Source organism: Nymphaea colorata, chromosome 4, assembly GCF_008831285.2.
Source record: "Nymphaea colorata isolate Beijing-Zhang1983 chromosome 4, ASM883128v2, whole genome shotgun sequence".
Classification (NCBI taxonomy): Eukaryota; Viridiplantae; Streptophyta; class Magnoliopsida; order Nymphaeales; family Nymphaeaceae; genus Nymphaea; species Nymphaea colorata.
The window spans coordinates 2,447,167-2,473,635 of record NC_045141.1 but is presented as its reverse complement, the minus strand read 5'-3'; the positions used below and the strand labels follow the sequence as shown (position 1 = coordinate 2,473,635).

General features: G+C 38.3%; 1 protein-coding gene across 5 annotated transcripts in view; it reads right to left on the bottom strand.

Moving 5' to 3' along the window:
* LOC116253606 (uncharacterized) overlaps positions 1–26,469 on the bottom strand; it is an 86,053-nt gene that overhangs the window by 54,299 nt on the left and 5,285 nt on the right. For all 5 annotated transcript variants that reach the window (XR_004172495.2, XR_004172494.2, XM_031628517.2 and 2 more), the window contains 3 exons: positions 24,869–25,157; positions 16,997–17,115; positions 8,503–8,635 (listed from right to left, as the gene is read on the bottom strand). Coding sequence is in view for 3 of the 5 variants with exons in the window: in XM_031628517.2 (XP_031484377.1) it covers positions 8,503–8,635; positions 16,997–17,115; positions 24,869–25,157 (541 nt within the window). In the remaining 2 variants the exon portion in view is untranslated. The remainder of the gene's footprint in view (positions 1–8,502; positions 8,636–16,996; positions 17,116–24,868; positions 25,158–26,469) is intronic.

Here is a 26,469-nt window from a genome sequence, read left to right as displayed (position 1 = left end):
GATCCCTCCTATTGATGAGGCTTATAGTAGGCTAAGCAGAATTCCAATCCCTGCATCGACTGTTCTTGATACCACTTCTACTATGCTTGCTACTCGTGGCAGAGGTGGGTCCCTCTTTGCCAGAGGACGAGGATACCGTGGCTGTGGCACTACCCCTTCGCGCCCAGTATGTCAGTTTTGTCATCGCATTGGTCACACTGTGGATAAGTGTTGGCAGAAACATGGTCGTCCAGCTGTTGCAAATTAGACTGTATTTACTGATTCTCCAGAGCAGCCTAAGACTCAGCATACTATTTCCTCTAGTGAGTTACGTGCAGATGATATTATCTCTCAGTTGAGAAACTTGATTGGAGATAGAACTCAACAAGCTCCTAATCCGACCACCTCTACTATCACTACTGCTGCCAGTGCGTCTTCATCTGGTATGTATTCTGACTGTACTCCTGCTACTGACACTACAAATTGGCTCATTGATTCGGGTGCATCGACACATCTCTGTGGAGACAAGGCACAGTTTACTTCATATGTCCCTGCTCCACCTGGTCGCTCGGTTATTCTAGCAGATGGCAAATATTCTCCAGTTGTTGGACATGGAGAGGTCCAACTTACTTCATCATTGCCGTTGCAACATGTTCTTCATGCACCAGAATTCCCACATAGCCTACTGTCTATCAGTCAGATTACCAGAGATTTAAACTGTCGTGCTATATTTGACTCCTCTTCTCTTGTGTTTCAGGATATACTGACGGGCAGGGTGATTGGCAGTGGCCGTGAACAGGGAGGTCTTTACAGGCTAGTGCATCCCTTTCCCTTTGCTGGGTCTACCTCTTCAGGGTCATCCTCATCCTCGGCTTATACTTGGCATTTACGTTTTGGACATCTACCGTTTCAGAAACTGCTGCATGTTCTTCCTCAGCTGTCTCCTAAGTCTTCTTTTCAATGTGAGTCTTGTCAGTTGGGCAAACACCATCGGTCATCCTTTCCTCCGCGGCCCAGTAGAAGTAGTCATTCCGTGTTTGAGTTACTTCATTTTGATGTTTGGGGCCCGAGTCGTACACCTGATCTTCAAGGTCATCGATATTATCTTGTTGCTGTCGATGAGCACAGTCGTGTTAGTTGGGTTTTTCTTATGAAGAATAAATCTGAAGTGGGTCATGTAATCAAAAATTTTATCAATGAAATTCTGACTCAGTTTGATACTTGTGTCAAAATTGTGCGCTCTGACAATGCTCTTGAGTTCTGTGCTTCCTCTTTAGAACGATTTTTCAGGGATAAGGGTATCATCCACCAAACCTCTTGTGCCTATACCTCCCAACAAAATGGGGTTGCTGAAAGGAAACACCGTCATATTCTTGATGTTGCCAGAACCATTATCATACATAGCCATGTTCCCCATTCTTACTGGGGAGATGCTGTTCTCACAGCATGCTATCTTATTAATCGTATGTCGTCATCTGTGTTGGGAGACCTTATTCCTACCTCTGTCCTCTTTCCTGACAGAGACTTGTTTTCTGTTCCACCTCGTGTTTTTGGATGTGTTGCCTTTGTTCAGTTGCTTGGTCCTGGGCGAGATAAGTTGTCTCCTCGGGCCATCAAAACGATCTTTGTTGGTTATTCCCGCACTCAAAAGGGATATCGATGTTATGATCCTTCTACTCGTCGGTATTATGTGAGTGCTGACGTTACATTCTTTGAGTCAACCTCTTTCTTCTCCCCAAATGGAACTCAATTAAGGGCGCCTGAATTGAATGATGAAGTCCATTTTCCTCTACCTCTCATGAGTTGTCCAAAACCAGTTGACTCACGCTTTGGGGCTGTCTACCAACGTCGTACTAAACCTGTTGCGCCTGCTCACTGTGCCCCTGTGCCTTCACCCAGCACGCCCAAGGTAATTCCTGACACAAACTCTGCTGACAATTTTTTATGTAATGATGGCATAGGAGAATGTCACGAGCATGTTCATGCTCCTAATGAACTTGATATGCCCATTGCTCAAAGGAAAGGCAAACGCAGTTGCACTTTGCATCCTATCTCTGGTCATTTATCCATGGATAGACTCACTCCTATGTACCGACAGTTTGTCAAGGGGCTGTCGGCTATTGCTCTTCCACAGAATCCCATGGATGCTCTCTCTGATCCAAAATGGGCCGCAGCTATGCAAGAAGAGATGGATGCTCTTCAGTCTAGAGGCACCTGGACACTTGTTACTCCTTCAGCTGATGCAGCCATTGTTGGTTGTAGATGGGTCTTTACTATCAAATACAGAGCGGATGGCAGCATTGACAGATATAAGGCTCGACTGGTTGCTAAAGGCTATACCCAAACTTATGGGGTTGATTATTATGATACCTTCTCTCCTGTGGCACGACATGCTTCTTTACGGATTCTCCTTGCTGTGGCTGTCAGCAAGAATTGGTCCCTATCACAGCTTGATGTCAAAAATGCATTTCTCTATGGTGACTTACATGAAGAAGTGTATATGCAGCAACCACCAGGGTTTGTTGCTGAGGGGGAGTGTCAGAAAGTGTGCAGATTGCGAAAGGCGATTTATGGTCTGAAACAGAGTCCTCGAGCTTGGTTTCAGAAATTGTCAGAGAATATTGAGAATGAGGGCTTCAGACGTTCTTCGGCCGATCATTCCCTCTTTGTCAAGAAGACTTCTACAGGTACGGTGATAGTTCTTGTCTATGTTGATGATATCATTGTTACAGGGGATGATGATCAGGGGATTTCCAACATCAAGGATGTCCTTGGACAACACTTTGTCACCAAGGACCTTGGTGAACTACGTTATTTCCTCGGTATTGAGTTTGCCAGAAATCGAAAGGGCCTTATCATGTGCCAGAGGAAATACGTTACTGATGTTTTGCAAGAGACAGGGATGCTGGGGTGTCGACCTGCATCCACGCCTATGGATATCAATACCCGCTTGTATGATGATGATACTGAAGATGTTGATGCGAGACAGTATAGAGGGATTGTTGGGAAGCTCCTATACATCACTGTTACTCGACCTGACATTGCCTATGCTGTTAGCAGAGTGAGTCAATTTATGGATAAGCCCAAGAAAGTTCATTGGGATGTTGCTATGATGATTCTTAGGTATCTAAAGAATTCACCAGGAACCGGACTCTTCTTTCAGAATGGTACCTCACTCACTATATTTGTGTATGTTGATGCCGACTATGCGGGATGACCCTCGGACAGAAAATCCACCACTGGATTTTGTGTGTTTATTGGATCTAACTTGGTTACATGGAAGAGTAAGAAGCAAACTGTGGTTGCCAGATCAAGTGCAGAATCTGAGTATAGAGCTATGGCTCAGGGTACTGCTGAAGTTATGTGGGTTAGATCCTTGATGTTGGATCTTACTGTCGAAGTGCCTCTTCCTATGCAATTGTTATGTGATAACAAAGCTGCACTGTTTATTGCTAATAATCCGGCTTTTCATAAAAGAACCAAGCATGTTGAAGTAGATTGTCACTATACCAGAGACATTATTCAAAAGGGGTTTGTAAGTACCTCACACATTTCAACTACAGGGCAAACGGCTGATATCTTTACTAAGGCTCTTGCAAGGGGACCATTCCAAAGCTGCTGTTCCAAGTTGAGCCTATTTGACATATACGCTCCAACTTGAGGGGGAGTGTTAAGATGTGTTTATATTCAGTTTTAGGTTTAAGAGGGTACTTTTGTAATAACATTTCCTTTAGATGGGTCTCTTGTATCTTCTCACTCTCCTCTAGTCTATATAAAGAGGAGTTAGGGCAGATTTCGAGGTTAATCAAAATATAATTCTCTCTAATCTTATCAGATATGAATGTGATATCTTGTGATGTAGGTCAGTTTTCTAAACATGTTGGGGCTTCATACCCTATTTCTACCAATCGTACTGATGAAGTTTTTTCCTTGATTCATTCTGATATGTGGGGACCTTCAAGAATTCCTTCCTGTCATGGTTTTCAATACTTTATAACCTTTATAGATGATTGTTCTTGTAACACTTTTGTATACTTACTGAAGGACCGTAGTGAAGTATGTAATGTCATAGAGCCGTTCATTGTTCTTGTGTAAACTCAATTTGGAACCTCTGTGAAGACCTTTCGGTTTGACAATGCTCGTGAGTATATGTGTCAGTCTATCGATAACTTCTTTCGAAAAAAAAGGATTGTTCATGAGACGTCCTGTGGTTACAGTCCCCCCCCCCCCAAAAAATGGGGTTGCTGAAAGAAAGAATCGTCATTTCAACGGCATCTTCCAAAACAGTGTTGGGGTGATGTTGTCCTCACTAGTTCATATTTGGTTAATCGTATGCCTAGTCGTGTATTGAATGGGCAGACTCCTCATTCTATGTTACCAGGGAGTCGTCAACCCTTTCTTCTTCCACCTCTTGTCTTTGGATGTGTCTGTTTTATTCACAATCACAATCGTAACATTAAAAGGCTTGATCCACAGTCGATTAAAGGTGTATTTGTAGGTTATTCTCTCACTCAAAAGGGGTATAAGTGCCTTGATCCTTCCATTGGTCGTGTCTATGTTACCAAAGATGTCACTTTCCTTGAACATGTCTCCTATTTTGGTGAGAATTCTCTTCAAGAGGAGAAGTTCACATCTAGGGAAGAGTATTCTCCAAGTCAAGAAATTCAGTTCACACATTTTCTGAAGTACAAAATAAAAGAGAGTCAGGCTACAAATCTTCTTGAGCACAAGGAGGATGATTATTGTACTATTGAAAAAGTGAAGGAACATGACCACTTTTTTGGGCAGGTTTACTCTAGACGAAGATTGCTTGCAGTAGAGCCTATAGATGAGGTGATTGGTGGAAAGAATTATACTCCCAATCCTAGTGCTATAACTTCCCTGGATGATCCAAGTCGTGCTCGAGAGAAGTCTATTGAGAGATTTCAGATAGATGTTGCAAATGAAGAGATACTCATTGCTCTTAGAAAGGGTGTCAGGTCATGTACTCAACATCCTATTGGTAACTTCGTATCATATTCTAAACTGAGCAAGAACTACAAAGGTTTCATCGCTTTCTTTGGTTGTGATTCTCAGAACTGTTGCTAAGGCTCAGAGCAATTTCAAGTGGACTCATGCAATGCAAGAAGAGATGGAAGCAATGATGTAAAAAGCGTATCGTAAGCCGTATCGATCTGGCTTTAAGATACGTTGTATCGTAAAATATCATAACGTATCGTAACTAAATTGTATTTTTAAAAAAAAGAATCAGAAAAAATATAAAAAATCAATAAAAATTATTGTATTGTACCCTATCGTACGTATCGTAACTGTATCGTAGCCGTATTGTAACCATATCGTACGATACGATGCCTGTATCGTAACTGTATGATACAAGTGGTGTATCGTATCGCATTTTCGGAACACGACGATGCGTATCGTACGATACTGCCCCGTATCGTACGATACGTACAACACTGGATGGAAGCTCTTAACAGAAACAGAATGTGGGAGGTGGTAGAGATTCCTGAAGCAGCTCATCTAGTAGGATCCAAGTGGGTTTACACTATTAAGTATAAGCCTGATGGGAGTGTTGATAGATACAAAACTTGCTTGGTTGCCAAGGGGTTCAGTCAGAAATATGGAATTGACTACTTGGAAACTTTTGCTCCTGTTGCAAAGATGAAGACTGTCAGAGTTGTTATATCTTTAGTAGTGATAAAGGAGTGGAAGATGTACCAACTTGATGTCAACAACGCTTTAATGGAGACCTTGAAGAGGAGGTGTATATATGCATGCCCCCGCGATATGAGGAACCAGGAAAATGCTGCAAATTTAGGAAAGCTTTGCATGGGCTCAAGCAATCTCCTCGAGCATGGAATGAACATCTTAGACTAGTTATGAGACAACATGGTTATAATCAACGGAATGGATATCATACTCTTTGTGAAGAGGAATGAGCATAAAGTGACTCTTATGTTAGTATATGTTGATTTACAGGTGATGATAAAGATGAAGCAATTAAATTGAAGGAATTGTTGGCTGTCGAGTTTGATGTCAAGGATCTTGGTAAGTGAGATATTTTCTTGGTATTGGAATTGCTACATCTAACACTAACCTTGTATTCATTCAACGTAAATACACTTTACATTTACTAAAGGAGACTGGAAAACTGGGTGTAGACCTGCTCCTACTCCTCTAGATGTTGGATACAAGCTCAGTATTTGAGATGGGGAACCTCTCTGTAAAGATGCCAAGGAAAGGTATCAGTGTCTGGTGGAAAAGTTGATTCTTCTTACCCTCACCAGACCTGATATTACCTTTGTTGTAAATGTGATGAGTCAGCTCATGCATGCTCCAACAGATGTTCACTTGAAGGCTGTTGACATGATTTTGTGTTACTTCAAGAGGAATCCTGGCAAGGGGCTCACGTATGTTAGGCAAGACTCTCTCGAGATTGAAGGATACTCTGATGCTGACTGGGCAGACTGTGTTGATACTAGGAGGTCAGGCTATTGTATCTACCTGGGAGAGAATCTCGTGGTATGGAAGAGTAAGAGACAAGATGTTTGCTCTCGGTTTAACGCAGAAGCTGAATACAGGGCTATGGCCATGGGAGTTTCTGAGCTATTGTGGCTAAAAGTATTATTAAGTGACATTGGGATAAAAATTGAAGGGCCAATTAAGATGTATTGTGATAACAAATCAGCGATCAACTTGGCCAACAATCCGGTGCTACATGACAGAACACAAAACATGTCGAGATTGACCGTCATTTTATTCGGGAGAGAATTGATGCTAAAGAATTGGTTCTACCATACATAAAGTCCGAAGATCAGGCAGCTGATGTTCAAACTAAAGTCTTGTCATTGACCTTGTTTGAGAAAAATGTATCCAAGTTAGGCATGTTTGATATGTATGCCCAACTTGAGGGGGAGTGTCGACGTGTTTTAGTGAATGTATTTTTATGTCTGGGTCCGGGTCTGGATCGGATCCAGTCTGTGTTCTTGTTGGGCGTTATTTAAGACATTGTAACCCCACTTTTTTACGAGTGAATGAAATTTTTTAGAGAGAGTCTGGCTGCTAGTGAGCACCAGTTCTCCCTTCATCGTGGTTGTTCCCTCAAGTGGAAGGTTTTCCATGTTAAATTTGTCTCATTTTTTTTCTTTCAATAGAAAAAACATTAAAAACAAAAAAACCACGTTTTTAATGCTCTTTTTTCGAGTTTCTTTTCACTTTTTTTATTTTTTTTAATGCCAACTATTTTTTTTTCATTTTCAATTTTTATTTGTTGCAAATCTATTTATCTTTAGATGTCTGTGTTATTAGTTTCTCACTTATTTTATTTTTCTCCCATTTTTAATTTTCTTTTAATTTTTAAAAATTTACCATCTTTTTCTCGTTTTTTTCAAGCTCACCGTATTATACCCGAGAAAAACCTCACCGTTTAAAACTCTGAAACGTTATTTGTGACTATGATTCATACCAAATGAAGATAGAGCTGGATATGTCCTCAAAGGATCAACCAAACTGTGGACCTAAGAGACCTAAGCATAAGGTAGTGTTTGCTTCACCCACAAGTATCTCTGAAGCCAGAAGTAGAACTGATTCCCAACAGTTGGCTGCCCATTTATCATGCAAAAGAAACACATCCCCCCTCATCTCAAGGGAAGCTCTATCTCAATGTAACAACCCAGCCCACTCTCACACTCGGCTCGAGCCCCTGGTTCGACGGATCCCAACCAGCCCCTAGCAGTTTTGGTTCCTACCCCAAAAAGGCTAGGAACCAAAACAATCAATGACTTAAAAACCCTCATTATAAGCCCTTGAAGAATCTTCACAACCTTCAACATGAAACTAAACTTTGAATGTGGGGCATTACAATCTAACCCCTTAAGGCATATGCATTCACCTGAGTGCGACCCTAGGTCCGAGTGTTGAACCAGCTTTAATACCACTTCAATGACCCGACACACTCCCACAACAGGCCTAGGCCCTAGTTTAAACTGATGGAACTTATGAGTATGGAGGACTGTTAAAATTAACAATGGAAGCTTTGCCGTATTATTGGCAGTCTTGGAGAGGATGTATACTTCTTTTTAGGCTGGAGGCGAAGTGGCGTTTATGCCTGCACCTCATCCCAGCCATTTTCCTATTTTAAGAATGATCATTTGTGGAGGAGAGCTCTGCCAGCTAGCGTGGAGTTGTGACGGGCAGACCAAGACATGCAACAGCATACTACCAAGAAATAATCTTCTTTCTTCCTTTTTTTCAGGGTGAGTTTGTTCTTTCCACCACCCTGAAGAGAGGTCATTGCCTCCCCCCAATGCTCCTCATCCTCGAGGCTCAAGAACATGCTTCAGGACACTTTGCAGTCCAGAAGAGTAAACAACTGGTCATGACATTACTCACGGGATTTATAACCCAGATCCCTTTGAAATGGACTGCCTTGCTGCCCAGTGCGCTACAACTCCTTGGAGTAAAGAAATAATCTTCTAGACTTCTTCATAGCTAATATTCTAGACTAAAATCCATGTGCTTTACCAGTATTGAAGTCCTTCGGCAACGTGTCAAAGTAGGTGTTGAATTTTGATGCGGGATTGCATCTTTCCGTCATACTCCATAGTAACAGCATTGTCTCTGATGAAATCCCAACCATGTCCTTGAATATATTAAACTGCCATGTAAAGCAAAAAGTGTATCAAGAATAATGCACATACTTTTTAGATTCCACCAGCAAAAAAATTCCATTCACAATTTCTGGGTCCAACCAAAACCAAGGAATGGAAGCTCTCATGCATTTCAAGCCTTGGAGAAAATAAAGATTCAATAGTTTCATTCTGCAACATATACAAGGAAATGTTAAAAGAGAAAGAAAGAAAGAGTAAAAACAAGGCTCCAATACGTTTTCAACAAAAGCAGGATGGCAGCAAAGGCTTATCCTTAACACACTTTAGCATGCATCACATTCTTCACAACACCATACTATTCTTTAAGAATGTAAAAAACAGAATAAAAAACATTGATAAAAGATATTGGTACAAGTTTTATACAGTACGACAACCTTTTACCAAAATACCCTCTTCAGGTTTGATATACTTGACAACCATGCCGCACAGGAGCAGGGTTAATGTGTGGCATTTCCTAAAAAAAAAAACTTAATAGATGCAGCGAGTCTATATATATATATATGTATACATATATATATATATATATATATATATATATGTATATATATATATATATACAGCCAACCATCTCACAGTAAAAATTGGATAGGTTCTATATATGGTCATTAATTCATCGAGTTGTTCCAATGAATCGAAACAGCCAGTTATTAATAGAATATATATATATATAGCCAGTTAGCCACAATTATTATTTTTGAGTTTTAAACGGAAACGTTTTGTATGGGTATAGTATGGCAAAGTTGTTTTCGATGGGAAAAGAATGAAAAAATTTCGGCAAATTTTAAAACAATTAATCTTTTATCAGAACAAAAAGGTGGCCAAAATCTTAAAAAGGAAAAGAAAAAAATGTGAAATAAAACATCTAGCACTAAAAACGGCAAAAACATTTAAAATGAAAAAAAGGGGGAAAAAACTAATAAAGGCAAATGAGTTGTTTTCGTTTTTTGACAGTTTTTATAAAAACCGCATTTTTCCTGTTTTATTCAGCTGAGCAATTTCTGACATTTTTAACACATTTTTTTCTAATAATATGTGTTTCTTTTTGCTGTATACACAGGTTTCAGAATTTAAGCACTTCCAAATATAGGTAGCTGTATGCACGAATTTGAAGTGTTCGATTGATATGAATAGGCAGGTCACTAATGGAAATGTCTTGCTCTTACATAGATTTTTAAAAAGTTAACCATATTAGTTTTAGAATATGAATACTACGAGTACTTGTATGCACTAATTTCAACCATTCGATTGATATGAAAGCACAACTCACATATGGACATCTATATGATGGGTTTTCAAAAACTATACTAATACTCACCGTTATAACCTATCACTTTCCCATTGAGTTGACTTTCTTTTATAACCATAGATCTAGCAAAATTAAGAAGTTGAGATTAGGATACAATTAGTGCTCATATGTGGTGGTACTCATATTCTAAAATGGACCGAGAAGAGTCAAAGAGTCATCCTTCATTGACATTAGTTGCCACTTGCATAAAGATTAGTCAGAAACTGCAAAGTAGTCCATTTTATTACAAGGACCTATGTCACATGGGTACGGGTACGGGTACGGGTACGGGTGCCGGTACGGGTGCCAGTACGGGTACCGGTACTGGTACGGGTACGGACCATTTTCAAAAAATTTGGGTATGGGGGTACGGCTGTACACACACACATATATATGTCAAAAAATGCAGAAAAATAACATATTTGCACATATCTATATCAAAAATTACACAATCAGAATAACATATAGTCATATTCATAAATACATTCTCATTCTCCTCAGTCTCAAAATTAACATTCAAAATACATCAGCTTTGTTCCTAATTAGTACAAGACAATATCTGATGCAGTCATGCAGATAACATTGTAATTGGACATATATCACACGATTCACACCAATATCAAATGGATTTCTTCTCAATCAGTATAGAACATGCAATACAGAATAATGAATATGCAGTCTATGCAGAATAAGTGAATAATTGATTCAGTATATGACGTGGGAAGGCATGCATCCAAAGAAGAATAGGTCATTGTTGGACAAGGCATACCAAAATACGAATATGATGTGATAAAGCTTGGAGTGCTTTTCAATTTATCAAAGGACATGCTCAAAAGACATCGGACTTGGGTTCATCAGCAGATTGGGATGAACCCAACGAAAAACAAAAAACACGCTGCAATCTGTTGGCCAAACAAAACACGCTGCATTCAACGAAAAACAGAAAACAACTACGCAAAGAAGATGGACTCATTGAGAATCAACTACGCAAACAGAAAACAAGAGATAATAGTGAAAGAACAGAAACAATACAACGCCCAACGGTCGTCGCCGGAGGTGAAGGCAGGGGCAGAACCAATGAAAATGAACTAAAACATGATAAAAACAAAAATATACCGCCGCTGTTCGCCTCCTGCCGTCGCCGTTCGCCTCCTACTGTCGCCGATCAGTCGCCGTTCAACTATCTTCGCCTTTCGTCGCCGGTCGCCGCCCCTGCCTGTCGCCGGTCGTCGCACGATGAGAGGAAACGAAACCCGTCGCTGTTCGTCTCCTACCGTCGCCGATCACCGTCGCCGTTCAACTGCCTTCGCCTTCACCGTCGCCGTTTGCCTCCTACCGTCGCCGGCCGTCGCACGATGAGAGGAAACGAAACCCTTAAAACGAAAACATGTTTTAAGGGTTTCGAGCTTTTTTTTTAACGTTATAATCGTTTAAAACTTTAAAATCTAAAAGTCGTTAAAATAAAAAAAAGACACATTTGGACTCAGTCAAAGTTGACCGTACCCAAAAAAGGTCAAAAATGACCTCCGGTGCATTGACCGTACCCGGTACGGTCAACGCACAAAAAAGGCGTACCCAACCCCATACTCGTACCCGTACCCGTGTCGTACCGGTACCATACGGGTACTCCTCCTTTGGAGGAGTACCCGTGTGACATTGACAAGGACATAATATAAGGACTCTCGACAAAATTTCCACTATATACCAGTGACTGATAAAAATTTCTCTCAACTACCACAAAATTTACAAACATTTCTCTCAACAAATCTACTAGCACGTTATTTTCCTGCTTACAAGACAATTTTAAAGTATGAGATCAGGTCAGTCTTTCGTTTTTGACATATAAATTACAGACAAGTTGAGGATAGCTGCACCAATGCTGCTAAAAATGAAAATTTGGTTCTACAACTGCTATTTAAAGACAAGGGAAAAAAACAAAATTTTGCATACCCATAAGGGGTAATTTGCAAAAACTAAATATGTTTGATCAAACCTAAAATTTGGTTAAAGCAGGTCAAATTTTCAGCTAGAAATTTGATGGCAAATGCTAAAAGAATATACATGTACATATTTACACATGGGGGTAAATATGGAATTTCAAGTGGCTATAGGGGAAACTTAGAATAATTGTGCATCTGATGTGCCCTGATGGCCTGAAATGAGTATTTACATGCATAAAGTGCATAAGTACATAACAGTAAACATTACAACATAGGGGCAGAAATGCAATGTTAAGAGCACAAAAGAACCTAAAATTGGGCTGTAAAGAATTAAAAATCTTTGGGGTATCAAAAATATATACTTCAGTTTTTTCCTATAAAGTATATATACATATGTGCGTTGTATATATGTGCATGTGTGTGTGCATGTGCGCACACGCGCATGTTTGTGTGTGTGTGTGTGTGTGTGTGTGTGTGTGTGTGTGTATAAATGGGAGAGGACAGTTGGGTTTGGACTTGGGTCAAAACCCGCCCGCCCCAAATATTTAGTGCCTCCTCTCTCAGCTCATTTACAGGAGCCGAGAGGGAGCACACACACACACACACACACACAGAGGGAAAAGAAAAAAAGAGACCATGAGAAAGAGAGAGAAGAAGAATAAGGAGGAGCAAAAAGAAGAAGGAGAAACAATGACAGGGAGAGAAGAAGAGGATGAAGAAGAAAAAAGAAGCCCTGTAGACAGCAAGAGAGTTTAAAAAAAAAAAAAAGACGGAGAGGGACGAAAGGAAGAAAAGAGGAAAAGAAAAAAGAGAAGGGAGTATTGCATAGCAACAAAAGAACAAGGTAGAAGAAAAAAAGAAGAGTGGAAAAAGAAGAAAAGGAAGGAAAAGGGAAAGTTGAAGTAAAGAAGAAGAGGCAGCAGCTGCAGCTAAGCAGAAAGGGGAAAAGGAAATAAAAGCAGAAAATATACATACATACATAAGTACATACTATTAAAGTTTTCTAGAGTCAATTTGAGTCTTTCTGAAATATTAGAAAGTGGACAAGGTTCTACTTATTGTTTTAGTACACTTTAGTGGACTGAAATTGTAAATATGTAGTCAAAACCCTAATCTCTTTAAATATGAGATTAGGGTTACGTGAGAAATAACAGAAACCTTTTCTCTCTCCCTCTCGTGCAACATGGTATTAGAGCCACCACCGGCGGCGACAGCCAAGTAAGTTTTCCGGCGATCTCCAACGACTTCCTATATATATATATATATATATATATATATAGAGAGAGAGAGAGAGGGAGAGGAAACATATATGCTATGTCTCACGGACACAGCAAAATTGGCCACGTACCGGTGTCGACACTTGGACACGACAGGATACGTTTTGGATCGGGTCAGGGTCAGACCCTATCCGAACCACTTTACTAACCCGACATTCTTTGTTTTGTTTGAGACTTTCTTTCTTATGACTTATGAGATTGGCGATGAACAATGTTTTGTTTGAGAATCTGAGACTTTCTTTCTTATGACTTATGAGATTGTAGGAGTGAATTATTAATTTAATGTTTTTTTTATTATCCTTTTTAATTTTTTAGAATATAAAATTCGCCGTGTCCGCGTATCCTAAAATTTTGTAAATTGACATGTCCGCGTACCCGTACCCGTGTGACATAGCATATATGTAAGTGACAAAAACCAGACCTAATGAAATTAATTTTTTTTTTTTGAAATCTAACCTTAAAGATATGATCTTAAAAGTGATTTGATGAGAAACATTTATTAAGTTAGTTATTTTCTTACTTAAGCAATTTTCTTTAATAGTCAAAAAAATGAACGGCTCTTATAACATCAAAATTTTGGTACTATAAAGATCAAACTTTTTACAAAAATGACTTGAACTAAAGCATGATTATATTAAATTAGCATTCATAAACACATTAGAAGGTTCATTTTTTGTTTAAAACACTTTTTAACATGAATTTAAGGAATCAGGATTCTATCCCTTACCCAAGTGGTCTGGTACTATATATATATATATATATATATATATATTGCAGCAGTGTAGTTGCAGTAGAACAGAAAAAAGAGAGAAGGAAAAATAGCATGCAGCAGAAAGTATGCAGCAGATTTAAAAAATTTAATTGGGATAAAGTGCACACTGAAGGTATGGACGTATGGTGGCCTCCCAATTAGCTGCTCACCCATAATTTTGCTCTAGTAAATTACAGTATCTGATTGAATTTATCAAATGAAAAATCTGCAAAATTTATGGTTTGTTATATTATGCTTGTGGTAAAGGTGGATGTATAATTGGATCGGCACGAACATGCATGTGCATATACTGAAATATCTGTGTAAAATTGTAGGTGTTTTTGCAAATTGATTTTGTTTCCTCGAACATGATCCATGCATTAGATAACATGACAGATCGATCATTGTGTTCGACAGCTGTTCACCGACCACCAATGGAGAAGACTCCCCATAATTTGGATGAAATGAACCTGACTTGGAAATTACACCTACTTTAGATAAATGGGAAACCCTAATGAAGTTATAGCATAATAAATACACGTAAGTCTCAGGCGAACCTAAAATGCACATATCAATTTAGGTCCACCCATCCCAATTATAGAATTTAATGAATGTGTACCGAAGGTCATGAAGCAAAGTAAGCATCTGAAATGCAAGGTATTGTGTTTGTGTTGATGCCAAAAGAGGCTTGGCTAGGGTGTTGCATGATAAGCTCCCATCTTATTTTGATTGGACTATAAGCATCGACTGTAAATGAAATAGCTTTACCGAAATGAAGGACTCAATCAGCATTTAATTGCTTGTTTGCCCAACACCTAAGTTGATGTACTAAAAGTGTAATAGGTAATTGGGCAGGGCAGTCCGTGTGATCTTTTAACTGGCTAGCCTACTCAAAGGGGAAGAGGTGAAAAGGCCTGGTGTCTCGTATCGTGAAGTATTTTTGGAACGGAAAGTTATCGGCTTCTTGCCTCCCAACCTAGGTGTCCCATGGTGGCTGAGCATATCTACTCATGAACAGAACGCCGGTAGGATATGCTCCACTGTTGCAGTGTATCGAGACTGATAGTGCTTCTGACTCTAGGGGCTTCTCCCAATTAAGAAGGTCAATGATGTTGTGCATGCACCTGCATTTTGTGCTTAAACAGACTACCATCAAAAAGTAAGAATGTGAAAGGACCGTAATGTGACATGGTTAAAACTGTAACACCACCTAGATTGAAAGTTTAGATCCTTAGAAGTAAAATGCACCTAACCAGAAATTGTATTGTACAGCTTAGAAGTAGATTTAGTAAAACCCTTAGATGAATGTGTGTATGTTCATACGACACAGGATGAGTGTGTCTAAAGTGGTCCAACATAATTGAACGGTAATATGTTTGATGAAATGGTTGATGTTGGAAATGTGTACCCTGATTGTATGAAAACTTGTTTCATTGAGTGGATAATGCTCCCATTGTGCATACTCTGTCTATATAAGCAAAAGATTTTGTGAACTACTCAAGTGCATTGTGATGGAGTGTATTGAGATTGAATGAATAATTGATCGAGTGTATTGTGATCAAACGTATGAAAGGTTCAGTCTTGGGTGGCCTAGAATATGTCAAATTGCATCACACTTGTAAATTTACTTTAAAACCTACCGTCCATGAGGGACATGTGATGAAAGTCCCCAATGTATGATGAATAGTAGCAGAAAAGTTTTGTTGTGTTGACTGTTGAGTAGTGCAATGCCTCTGAAACAAGTTATAACGCACACACCTATAAGACTAGTGAATTGGATGGTTATTTGTCATACTCTGAAAGCTCAGCCTTCTACTAACATTTTTTGTTTCCAGGACCTAGCAGATCAAAAGTGTAACTGACAAGTGACATCCCACTTCGAAAAGAATTCGTGTCTCAGCACATCATCTTCAACTTGAGTCTTTCTTTTTAATTTTATAAATATTTCTGGAAGGAGTAATAAGTTTGAAGGTCTTTTGTAGAAATATGTTTGTACATATATGTTTTGTATGGCATGAAAATGCACAAAGATGGTGTTATATTTTTGTGGTTTGTTCGAGTATTGTCACATCTATCTATTATGTGTTGTGCATTTTAAAAAAATTAATGAAATTTAGGGTGTGATAATACCAAACCATACTTACAAAAGCAAATATGCATGTCTATGGACTAAATAAATAAGAATAATTAGAACGCATCCTTATGCATAGTAGTCAGTAGCACAGCCACAAATATCGTGATATTTTCGAAAATATCTCAATACTAACAAAAGAATGGAAAAAAACAAAAAGACACAGGATTAGAAAAAGCATCAAAAATAATTTATCACAATTTAATGTGATTTTATCCTGTTTTTTCATTTATTCTAATCAAAGAATAAAATAAGCGCAATTGAGACATTATGAAAAAAGTTTAAATTTAAACACTCACATGGGATTTTTCCTTGTTAAAAAAGGACATTGAATCTTAAGAAGGCTAAAAAGGACATTTTTGGGCTTGGACTTTCTTTTTAATGATAAAAATGGAAACTCACAACATGATTAGGGCTTTTAAGCCCTAGTCATACTTTCACAGTGAAAATTGCATTGTTTTCAATTGTTTTAGACTTGAGAGGGAGGCCAATATGCAATGTTCCTCCTGGCGCTTGGTAAGTTTTTTTTTTCATTATTTTTATTTGATTTTTCCCCACTTTATGGTACAATGCATGATTTATTATCATTTCTGTTTTACAGTTCCATTTACTCTTGTACAATAATGTCTACAACTTTAAATTTGAGGTACATTATTTATTGTCATTTTTATCATTATAAAAAAAAACATTTTTATGATTTTACTTGGATATTTTTTATGTATAGTTATTAGGTTTTCATTTATTTCATTTTTACTTAACTTTTGACCTTTTTCATTTTTTTAAATTAATGTATTTTCCTTAAAAGAATAACTTTGCCACAATACCTGAGAAAAATCTTACAGATAAAAACCCAAAAACAATATTTGTGGCTATGATCAGTAGATAACTAGATATAAAACCAGATTAATCATTTGGTAAAGGAAACAGAGGTAGGAATGGCATTCATTATCACAAAAAGGCATACCATATTTGATTCATAAATGTGTTGCTCGCTTATGACAATAGATTGAGGAATCTCTAAAGCAGCTTCCCCAACGTCAATGTCTTCAACAGCAAAAGCACCTCTTCCAGCACCATTAAATTCTGTTTACCATTTGTAAAGAGATGATCAGAATTATAGACAATCTTCAGAAACTTACTAATCAAGCTAAAAAGCTGAAATATTATGGAAAATACTAGCAAGCCCCCACAATATTTAGTTTAAAACTTTAAAAGCCTGAGATAGTGTTGGGAATGAAGAGAGAAATCAAAGGAGCTATGTAAAGAAATTATAGTGCCCATGACAAAATAATTCCCAAGAAACTAGAAAATAGTAACCCCAAAAAAAAACACCGCAGCGGCCTATGTCACAAGGACACGGCGCTTCAGGTGTAGAACCAGCATTAATGCAACATGGGTGCTGTTTGTAAGAATCTTCACAAAGTACTTGTCTCTCCGTATGCAAAACAGATATGTTGAGAAGAGAGGATGAAAGAAGACGATGGAGGAAAGGGAGCAGCCGGCTTAGCTTAGCCCTGCGTTCCTTAATCTTTTAATAAATGAATAACCCTAATAGGGTACAACAGATTTGTACATAAAAAAGATAAAAAATTACAAGAGAGCCACCGCCTAGTAACTTTAGGCGTGTGGATATAAGGAGAATGGATCGGGTCTGAACAGACCCGACCCCCATACGCTAACAGCTCCCCTCAAGTTGTGCATGAGATTTGATCATGCACAACTTGTTCTTCAAATCCCAAAAATGCTGCCCTGTGAGACCTTTGGTAAAAAGATCAGCTATCTGTTCATTGGTAGATATATAAGTAGGCAAGATCTCGGCTTCTTCAACCTTCTGTCGAATGAAATGTTGATCAATCTCTATATGTTTGGTGCGATTATGCAAAATGGGATTGAAAGCAATTTTTATCGCACTTTGATTGTCACATAGTAATGATGACCGAACAATAGGAAGATTGAGCTTTCCAAGTAAATGACGTAACCATGACGCTTCAGCCGTCCCTGCAGCCATTGCTCTATATTCTGCCTCAGTGCTAGATCGTGCAACAGCACGCTGCTTCTTACTGCTCCAACAAATGAGATTAGAATCAAGAAAGAGACAGAAACCTGAAACTGATCGTCGGTCATCGGGATCGCCTGCCCAGTCGGCATCAGTATATGTATATATGCTATGTCCAAGAGAAACATTGGAACATTTGGTGTAGACTAGTCCATCTCCAAGAGTAGCTTTGAGATACCGTAGGATCCGCTTAGCAGCATCCATATGTCCTTCAGTGGGTGCATGCATGAACTGAGAAATCTGATTTACAGCATATACTATGTCTGGGCGAGTAAAGGTAAGGTATTGTAACATACCAACAATGCTACGATAGAATGTGGGATTGGAATATGCAGCAGTTCCATCAGATGCAGTCAATTTAGTATTCAGAACACTGGGGGTAGTGATGGGTTTGCAATTAGTCATACCTGCCCTATCCAAAACATCAAGGGTATACTTGTGCTGTGTAAGAGTCAAACTATCATTTGTCCTGTCAAGTTCGACACCCAAAAAATATCGTAATTCTCCCAGATCCTTCATCTTGAACTCTTGCTTCAACATACCTTTAACATAAGATATATGTGAAGAAGAATTCCCAGTTATAACAATATCATCAACATAGATAAGTAACCAGGTGATAGCTTCTCCAGTGCGATAGATAAACAAAGAGTGATCGAGAGAGCTTCGGAGAAAACCAATTTGTTGTATGTGATGAGAAAAACGATCAAACCATGACCTAGAAGCTTGCTTCAACCCATATAGAGACTTGTGTAATTTGCAAACCCATTTTTGAGAATCATGAGTAGTGTAGCCGGGAGGTTGCTCCATGTATACCTCTTCCTTAAGAATTCCATGAAGAAAAGCATTTTTGACATCTAACTGATAGAGAGGCCATCCATACGAGACTGCAAGAGAAATAATGACACGGATTGTTCCCATCTTGATGACTGGACTGAATGTTTCATCATAATCTTCCCCATATTGCTGAGTGAAACCGCGCGCCACAAGTCGTGCTTTATACCGATCAATGCTACCATCTGGTTTATATTTCAGTTTATAAACCCATTTGGATCCCACAACATTCTTATCAGCTGGACGATGGACAATCTGCCAAGTCTGACATTCATGCAAAGCTGCCATTTCCTCATTCATAGCTTCAACCCAACATTTTTCCTTACTCGCATTGTGATAAGATGTTGGTTCCACCTTTTTGCTGACTTCTGTCATAAACAGCTGAAAATCCAAAGAAAAACTGTTATAGCTCACCCATCTATCAATAGGATGTCGCACGCGTTGTGATTGGCGTGGAACTGCAGTAGGAACTGATCGCCTAGAATACACCAGGCCTGAGAACCGATTATGCATAGGTGGCTCACTGGGCTGAGAAGATGAAGGCATGCTGTCCAAGGAAGTAGTGCTGCTCAAGGAACTACTTACAGATGTCTCGGGCTCATTAACAACTTGCTCATTGTGCTCAGTCAACATTGCTGCCCCTTGTCTTAAGATTTCAGCATGAAGCCAAGTATCATAAACTTCATTTTTGTCCTTGAGTGTCACAGAAGTAGCCTTGGGATCCTGTAACCTGTTCTCATCAAATACAACATGCCGTGAAATATGTACACGCCCAGTTTTAGGATTGTAACACCTATAACCCTTGTAATTTTCAGCATACCCTATAAATCTACATAAAACAGCACGATCTTGAAATTTGTTTCGCAAGGAAACATCAACATGCACATAGCACACACATCCAAAAACACGCAACTCCTCATAACGTGGCTGCTCTTGGTGTAAAAGAAAAAATGGTGATTTTCCATCAAGCAAAGCCAATGGCAATCGATTTATAACATGTACAGCCGTATGGAAAGCCTCGGTCCACAATGTCATAGGTAAGTCTGTTTCATGCATCATGCTAAATGCACTTTCAACAATATGCCTATGTTTCCTTTCAGCAATTCCGTTTTGCTGAGGTGTATGCGGACATGAAATTTGTCTAGTGATCCCATTATCTAGTAAGTACTCAGTAAATTCATTAGAAATAAATTCACCACCACCATCACATTGAAAATGCACAATATTACTGGAATATTTATTTTGAACTAAGGCATGAAATTGAGTGAATAGGCGAAAAACTTCTGATTTGTGTTTCATGAAATGGATCCAAGTATATCGGGAATATGAGTCAACAAAAATGACATAGTATCTACTCCCAGAAGAAGAAGGAACTGGAGCAGGCCCCCAAACATCAGAATATATGGTGTCAAAAACCTTTGGAGCTCTTTTATTTATTAATTGAAAAGGAAGGGCATGGCTCTTACAGATATGACAACTCGAGCACATGCTGGACTCACTGACAGAACTCAGACTGGACTTATCTAAGAGCCTGTCTGCAACAAGACTTCGAACAAAAGATTGACTACAATGAGCTAACCGACCATGCCAAATGGATGGTTTATTATACTCTGTGACATTGACTTCACTATGACTCGGAAAACATGAATCGGAAGGGTGAGATTTTGACATCTGTGGAGCTCCTTCAAGGACATACATATCTCCTTTGCGAGTGCCCTCAGCGAATGTCTTCTTGGTTCGAGCATCCTTGACATAAACAGAAGAGGGTGTGAATTCAACAGAGGATTGAGTATCATCAATAAGCTTGGACACTGAAATAATATTTTTCTTGACACTTGGAACAACAAGAACATTCTTTAATGGAATCGAAGAAGAGCCCATAGAAATTTGTACATTTCCAATGTGTGATATTGTGTGATGGGAACCATCTCCCATGACAACTGAGCCTTTATCTAAATAAGGGAGAGCACTAGAGAGATTACCTGCGTCACCAGTAACATGGGCTGCTGCTCCAGAGTCCACATACCATTCTCCTTGCTCGTTTTGTTTCAAATGAAGCTTAGACAGGGCTGTCATGAGGAGTTGTTGTACGTCTGCTGAAACATTAGATCCAGATGATGATGAAGCTGACACTGCTGTTGCCTTCTTCTCACGTCTAATCTGATTATTTTTGTTCTGCGGGTTGTGCCAACATTCTGACTTTACATGCCCCCTCTTGTTGCAATAGAAACAAGTCGGAACCCTTCTAGATGTGGCAGATGTAGTATTCATGCCCTGTGGTGTTGGGAGAATCCCTCTTCCCATTCCTGCCTGAGGAATCCAAGTACGAGTGCGATTCCCTTGCAATGCATGTGTCCCTGTGATCAGTACATTGTGACTGTTGGAAGGAATCAAATTCTGTCGCTGAACACGACTAGCTTCGTGTTGAAATAACTTAGCCTTGAGATCTTCGAAAGTTGGAAGAATAGGTAGGACTTCCAAGGCTGTGCAAAAAATATCAAAATGTGTTCCCAATCCACTCAAGGCTTGTTGCACTTTGTCCTTGTCGCTGACGGGATGTCCAATGGCAGCAAGTTGATCACTTACACTTTTAATTTCATTCAAATATTCCAAAACAGTACGCGTCCCACGCTTGATGTCCTGAAATTGCCTTCTTAACTGCAGAAAACGTGCTTCGGATACTTGAGAATACGTGGTGGCAAGGGTAGACCACAACTCTAGGGCTGTTAAATCATCATCAATACCTCCTAATACTTCCTCTGACAAAGTAGAAGTAATATAGGCAACAAGAGACTGGTTGTGAGCCAGCCAAGCTTCATACTCAGGATTATTTTCAGTAATGGTTTCATATTCAAATCTGATTTCACTCATAGCCGCAGCCCCAGCAGCTTGATCTCCCACTACGGTTTTCTTCACTTCACGGTCAATATACATAGGAGGTGCTGGAGTGGTCCCATCGATATGCCCGTAGAGTCTATGACTTTTGATAAAAGGGACTATTTGACGTTTCCAAGTCAAATAGTTACTATGATTCAGCTTTTGTGAAATAAGTTGGGAGAGAAAGCTGGAAGATAGAAGAGAGGGGGTCGGCTGATCCATAATTGATTTAGGGCAACGACAAAAATTAGGGCAAAACGATGAGAAGATTAGGGCACAACGATTAGGGCAAATCAATTAGGGCAAATCACGCAAGATTTAGGGCAGAAACTGAAAAAAAGGGATGATCACGCCAGAAAAGAAAGAATTTAGGGCAGATTAGGGCTAATCACATCAAACTGAAATCACTCACCGGAGGACGATGCAACCTGGCTCTGATACCATGTAAGAATCTTCACAAAGTACTTGTCTCTCCGTATGCAAAACAGATATGTTGAGAAGAGATGATGAAAGAAGACGATGGAGGAAAGGGAGCAGCCGGCTTAGCTTAGCCCTGCGTTCCTTAATCTTTTAATAAATGAATAACCCTAATAGGGTACAACAGATTTGTACATAAAAAAAGATAAAAAATTACAAGAGAGCCACCGCCTAGTAACTTTAGGCGTGTGGATATAAGGAGAATGGATCGGGTCTGAACAGACCCGATCCCCATACGCTAACACTGTTAGGGTGTGGCCCTCCAAAAAAAGGAAGAAAATAAAGGAGGAGGAGTAGAGGACAAGGATGAGGAGGAGTAGAGGACAAGGATGAGGAGGTGGGAGGAGGAAGAAGAGAGGGAAGAGGAGATACCTGTGGTGAGAAAGGAGAATGAAAACTGCATATTAAGGTTTTTCATAAACTTGTTTGTTTTAAACCCCTCCATTATTACCATTTCCACAGACACCCACTTCTTTTTAATTTATTACCATCTTACTTTCCAAATTCTCTTTATTACAATAAGAGGATTATTAGAAAAGAACTTTCTTTACATTTACGTTTTCCACAAACACACAGGCACGCGCATGCACACACACACTCTCGCGTATATATGCATATTATTTACTTATTGCTGCATCTGCAACCAAGTTTTTTGAAAACTGCCGCACTAGCACCTTTCATTCATGTGACATAGGCAACAGCACATGAATGCAAAGTTGCTAAAAGGTACAAGGATTAGGGTTTTATATTTGTTTCATACCTTCCTCTTATTACCATTTTCAAAAAAACGTCTTTTAATTTTTACTATCTCCCCTTAAACTTCTATTTTATTATTATAAGAGGCTTATTATAACAAATTGACTTTACTTTCAACTTTTTCAAAAGCATACTTTTAAGTTTCACATGCACAGACATTCACATAGATATATATTGCCATACAAGCAACCAAATAGTTTTGAAAAATGCTGCAGCCTACTCACGTGATTTAGCAGGTAGCAAAATGCAATGCCTTGATATATCGTCCAAAGACTCAAAACCATCCAATTGACGATCTATGATATGGTTTAAAATCTGATTTCTAATCAGCTCAAAAGTTTACTAGGGTCTGCAGTGAATGTTATCATGCATGCATGCATGAACATATGTTTATAGGTGTCTACAGCACACGTACATTTTTCTGTGCTTCTTAATGGAGAACCGGTAGACCTCTTCTTTAGCAGCAGGGGATTCAGGCAAGGCGACCCATTTCACCTGACCTATTCCTCCTTATGTGCATGAAGCTACGGGATAAGTCCTTCTGACAGTCTACAAATATCCACCTATACTTGATACAGACTATCACCATGGGTTGCCAAAATGGAAGCAGCTCCCCAGTTGACACAGCTCAACGGCAAGTGCCAATGCAAGTACACCAAATTTCCAGGCCAAATAAGTCTGGTCTTGTCAGCCACTCTGAAAAGGGACAATAATTTGAAATGTGTAAGTTATCAAAACATTTAACTCCCTTTTGGTTTCGGCATAACCAATAAAACTACAGGTATGGTTTCTATGAAAAGTTTATGAACAAGGTTGGTGATCTTGAACTGAGTAGCACTGCACTGGTCTTCAGAAGAATCAACTCAAAACTGGATGATATCTCAAATATCTCGTTAACAGTGCAGCTGAAATAGCACACAAACTCAAAAGTGTCCTATGGGACAAACACAAAATATAAGTTTTATTGATCATCAATTGCAAAAGTGTAACCTACAAGAGGTTCCAATCCCTCCTTATATACAAGGAGGAAGGCCTGAACTGCAAATAGCCAAAAAAAAGAAACAGAAAAACAAATTACTAAAGGAACACCAAAAAAACAGAAAGAGACACAGAAAAAAAGTCAGATAACACAAAATCACTCTTTGACATATATATAGATATAAATATATATGGAACTGGTGCTTTCACTCCCTCCTTTCTCTCCGAGTTTATTCACATACATTTTCTCTCTCCCTCGCCTTTTCTGTTCTCCACGATCATTCTCCCAATCATATGATTGGTGGATCCTAAGGAGGAGAGATCTAAAAAACTAGTCCCAAACTGGGACTTGTTTAACTCATTTCCCATATATGTAAGTGTATATATGCATAATAAGCAAATGTATACACATATACATAAGTACAATATATATGTATTTGCATAAAACTTCAACATCCCTCAGTAACAGATGGAGATTTAAAACTCCAGCAACGCGAGGAAGCATCAAATAAAAAAAATGGCCTGAGACCCCTTTTCTGTGAGATGTAGGATCTCATACAGGCTGTTGATCTCGATGGATAAAATTGACCCCAAATGGTTTTATTTACTATTTCAGGACAAGCTCTCTGCAGATTCATGCATGACAATTAGGTCTTAACAAGAGATGTGCCCTTGGAAAAGAATAAAAAATTACTAACATAGCACAAGTCAGAACTAATTTGTTTAAATCTAAACATGTTTTTTTGGTCAACGATAAGTGAACAACACAAGCCCTAAACCTCACAAGCATTTATAATTATTGGAGATTGTGATTAAGTACCAATTCCAGTCACAAAGTCAAAAAAGTATAAGAAGAAATACCAGCAATTTGTAGTTTCGATTTCACGCCATGCTTCCGCCCCCACTCTAATAACTGCATATCTGATCCAGAATCACATAACCTAATCATTTTTTCTTCTATGCAATTGCTTTCAAGCAAATTAAATTTATCCATTGTTGCCTCCTCTAGAAGCTGCTGAAGCCTCATTTTATCATCACTGGCATTTAGAAATGACCTATTTATGACAGACTTCACTAAATTGAGAGATTCCAATTCGTTTCTGAAGCTAAATGGACCATCATCATAATCTTCCATGAAGTAAAGCTCAGTCTGTAACCAGATACACGAGTGAGAAAACGAATATTAGAGGATCCATACCTTACAAATGAATGATATGCTTTTCTGTTCACCAACTTTATAAATATGATCTACAAAGACTTTTAGTAAAAAACAAGTCTGTCATATGATTCTAGCATTAATATGATATTTTAATACCTTGAAAAAAATACATAGCCCAAAATGTGTCCAATTCCTAAGAATTGAAAATTAATGTTTTTATATTGGAATTGATCTAAAACATCATATTTTATCAACCAAATCATGTTTAATGTATAAGGTTTGATTGCAACAACACAACCTTTGGCTATGGTTTTAATAACAGAAGCATTGATAATCTGCAAGAGAGCCACAAATTTCACTTTCGGTTTTTAACAGCAAGGTTTTTCTGGGTAATTTTTTGGATTAATTTCTTAAAAAATGAAAAAACCTCAAAAATTAGGTAAAAACAAAATAAATAAGAAACTAATAAAAAGACAAAAAATGACTAGATAAAATGATAAAAATGATGTTTTACTGATAACGAAGATGATGATAAATAATATAAATAATGACAACTAAAAATTGCAAAAACGGGAAAAAGACAAAAAAAAATGATAATAATGCACTAAATTTATATTCACATTTTTTTCAAAAAAAGGTGTTTTTCTCCTTTCTGGTTTTCTCTTCTCCAATGTCAATAGCACATTTCTTTAAAACAAGCATTATATTTGTGGCTATGATATATGTGTAATTCATGAACGTGCACCAACATAAAGTAATTTAACTTTCCAATCATGCGTACATTAAGAGTTAAGATCATTGTCACAAATATTATTCTCAGGTTGTAAATGGCAAGCTCTTTCTCCCGTATTTTTCAGCAAACATAAAAATTTCGGTATATCTTCGCAATTTAAAAAAAAAAAGAAAAAAATCCTAAAAATTAGGTAAAATAAAAATAAATGAGATACTTATAAGAGAACATGAAAAATAATTAGATTAAATGATAAAAATGATGCTTTAGTCATGATAGAAATAGAGATAAATACTCTAAAGCAAGAGTAATGTAAAATAACGTGAAAAAACACTATCAAAATGTGAAAAGAATGTGTTAAAAACATGTTGGCGTTTTTTCAAAAATATGCAAAAAAGATGGTTTTTTTCGTTTTAAATTGAAAATTTTGATGTGCATGTGAGAGAGGGAGAGGAAACATGCAGACAAAGAGAAATGAAACTACTTTCACAAGATTGATCAGAAAAAGCTGGTTATAATATAACACAATTAGTACAAATTTACTAATTAGTCATTGGGGGCATTTCAGAAAAC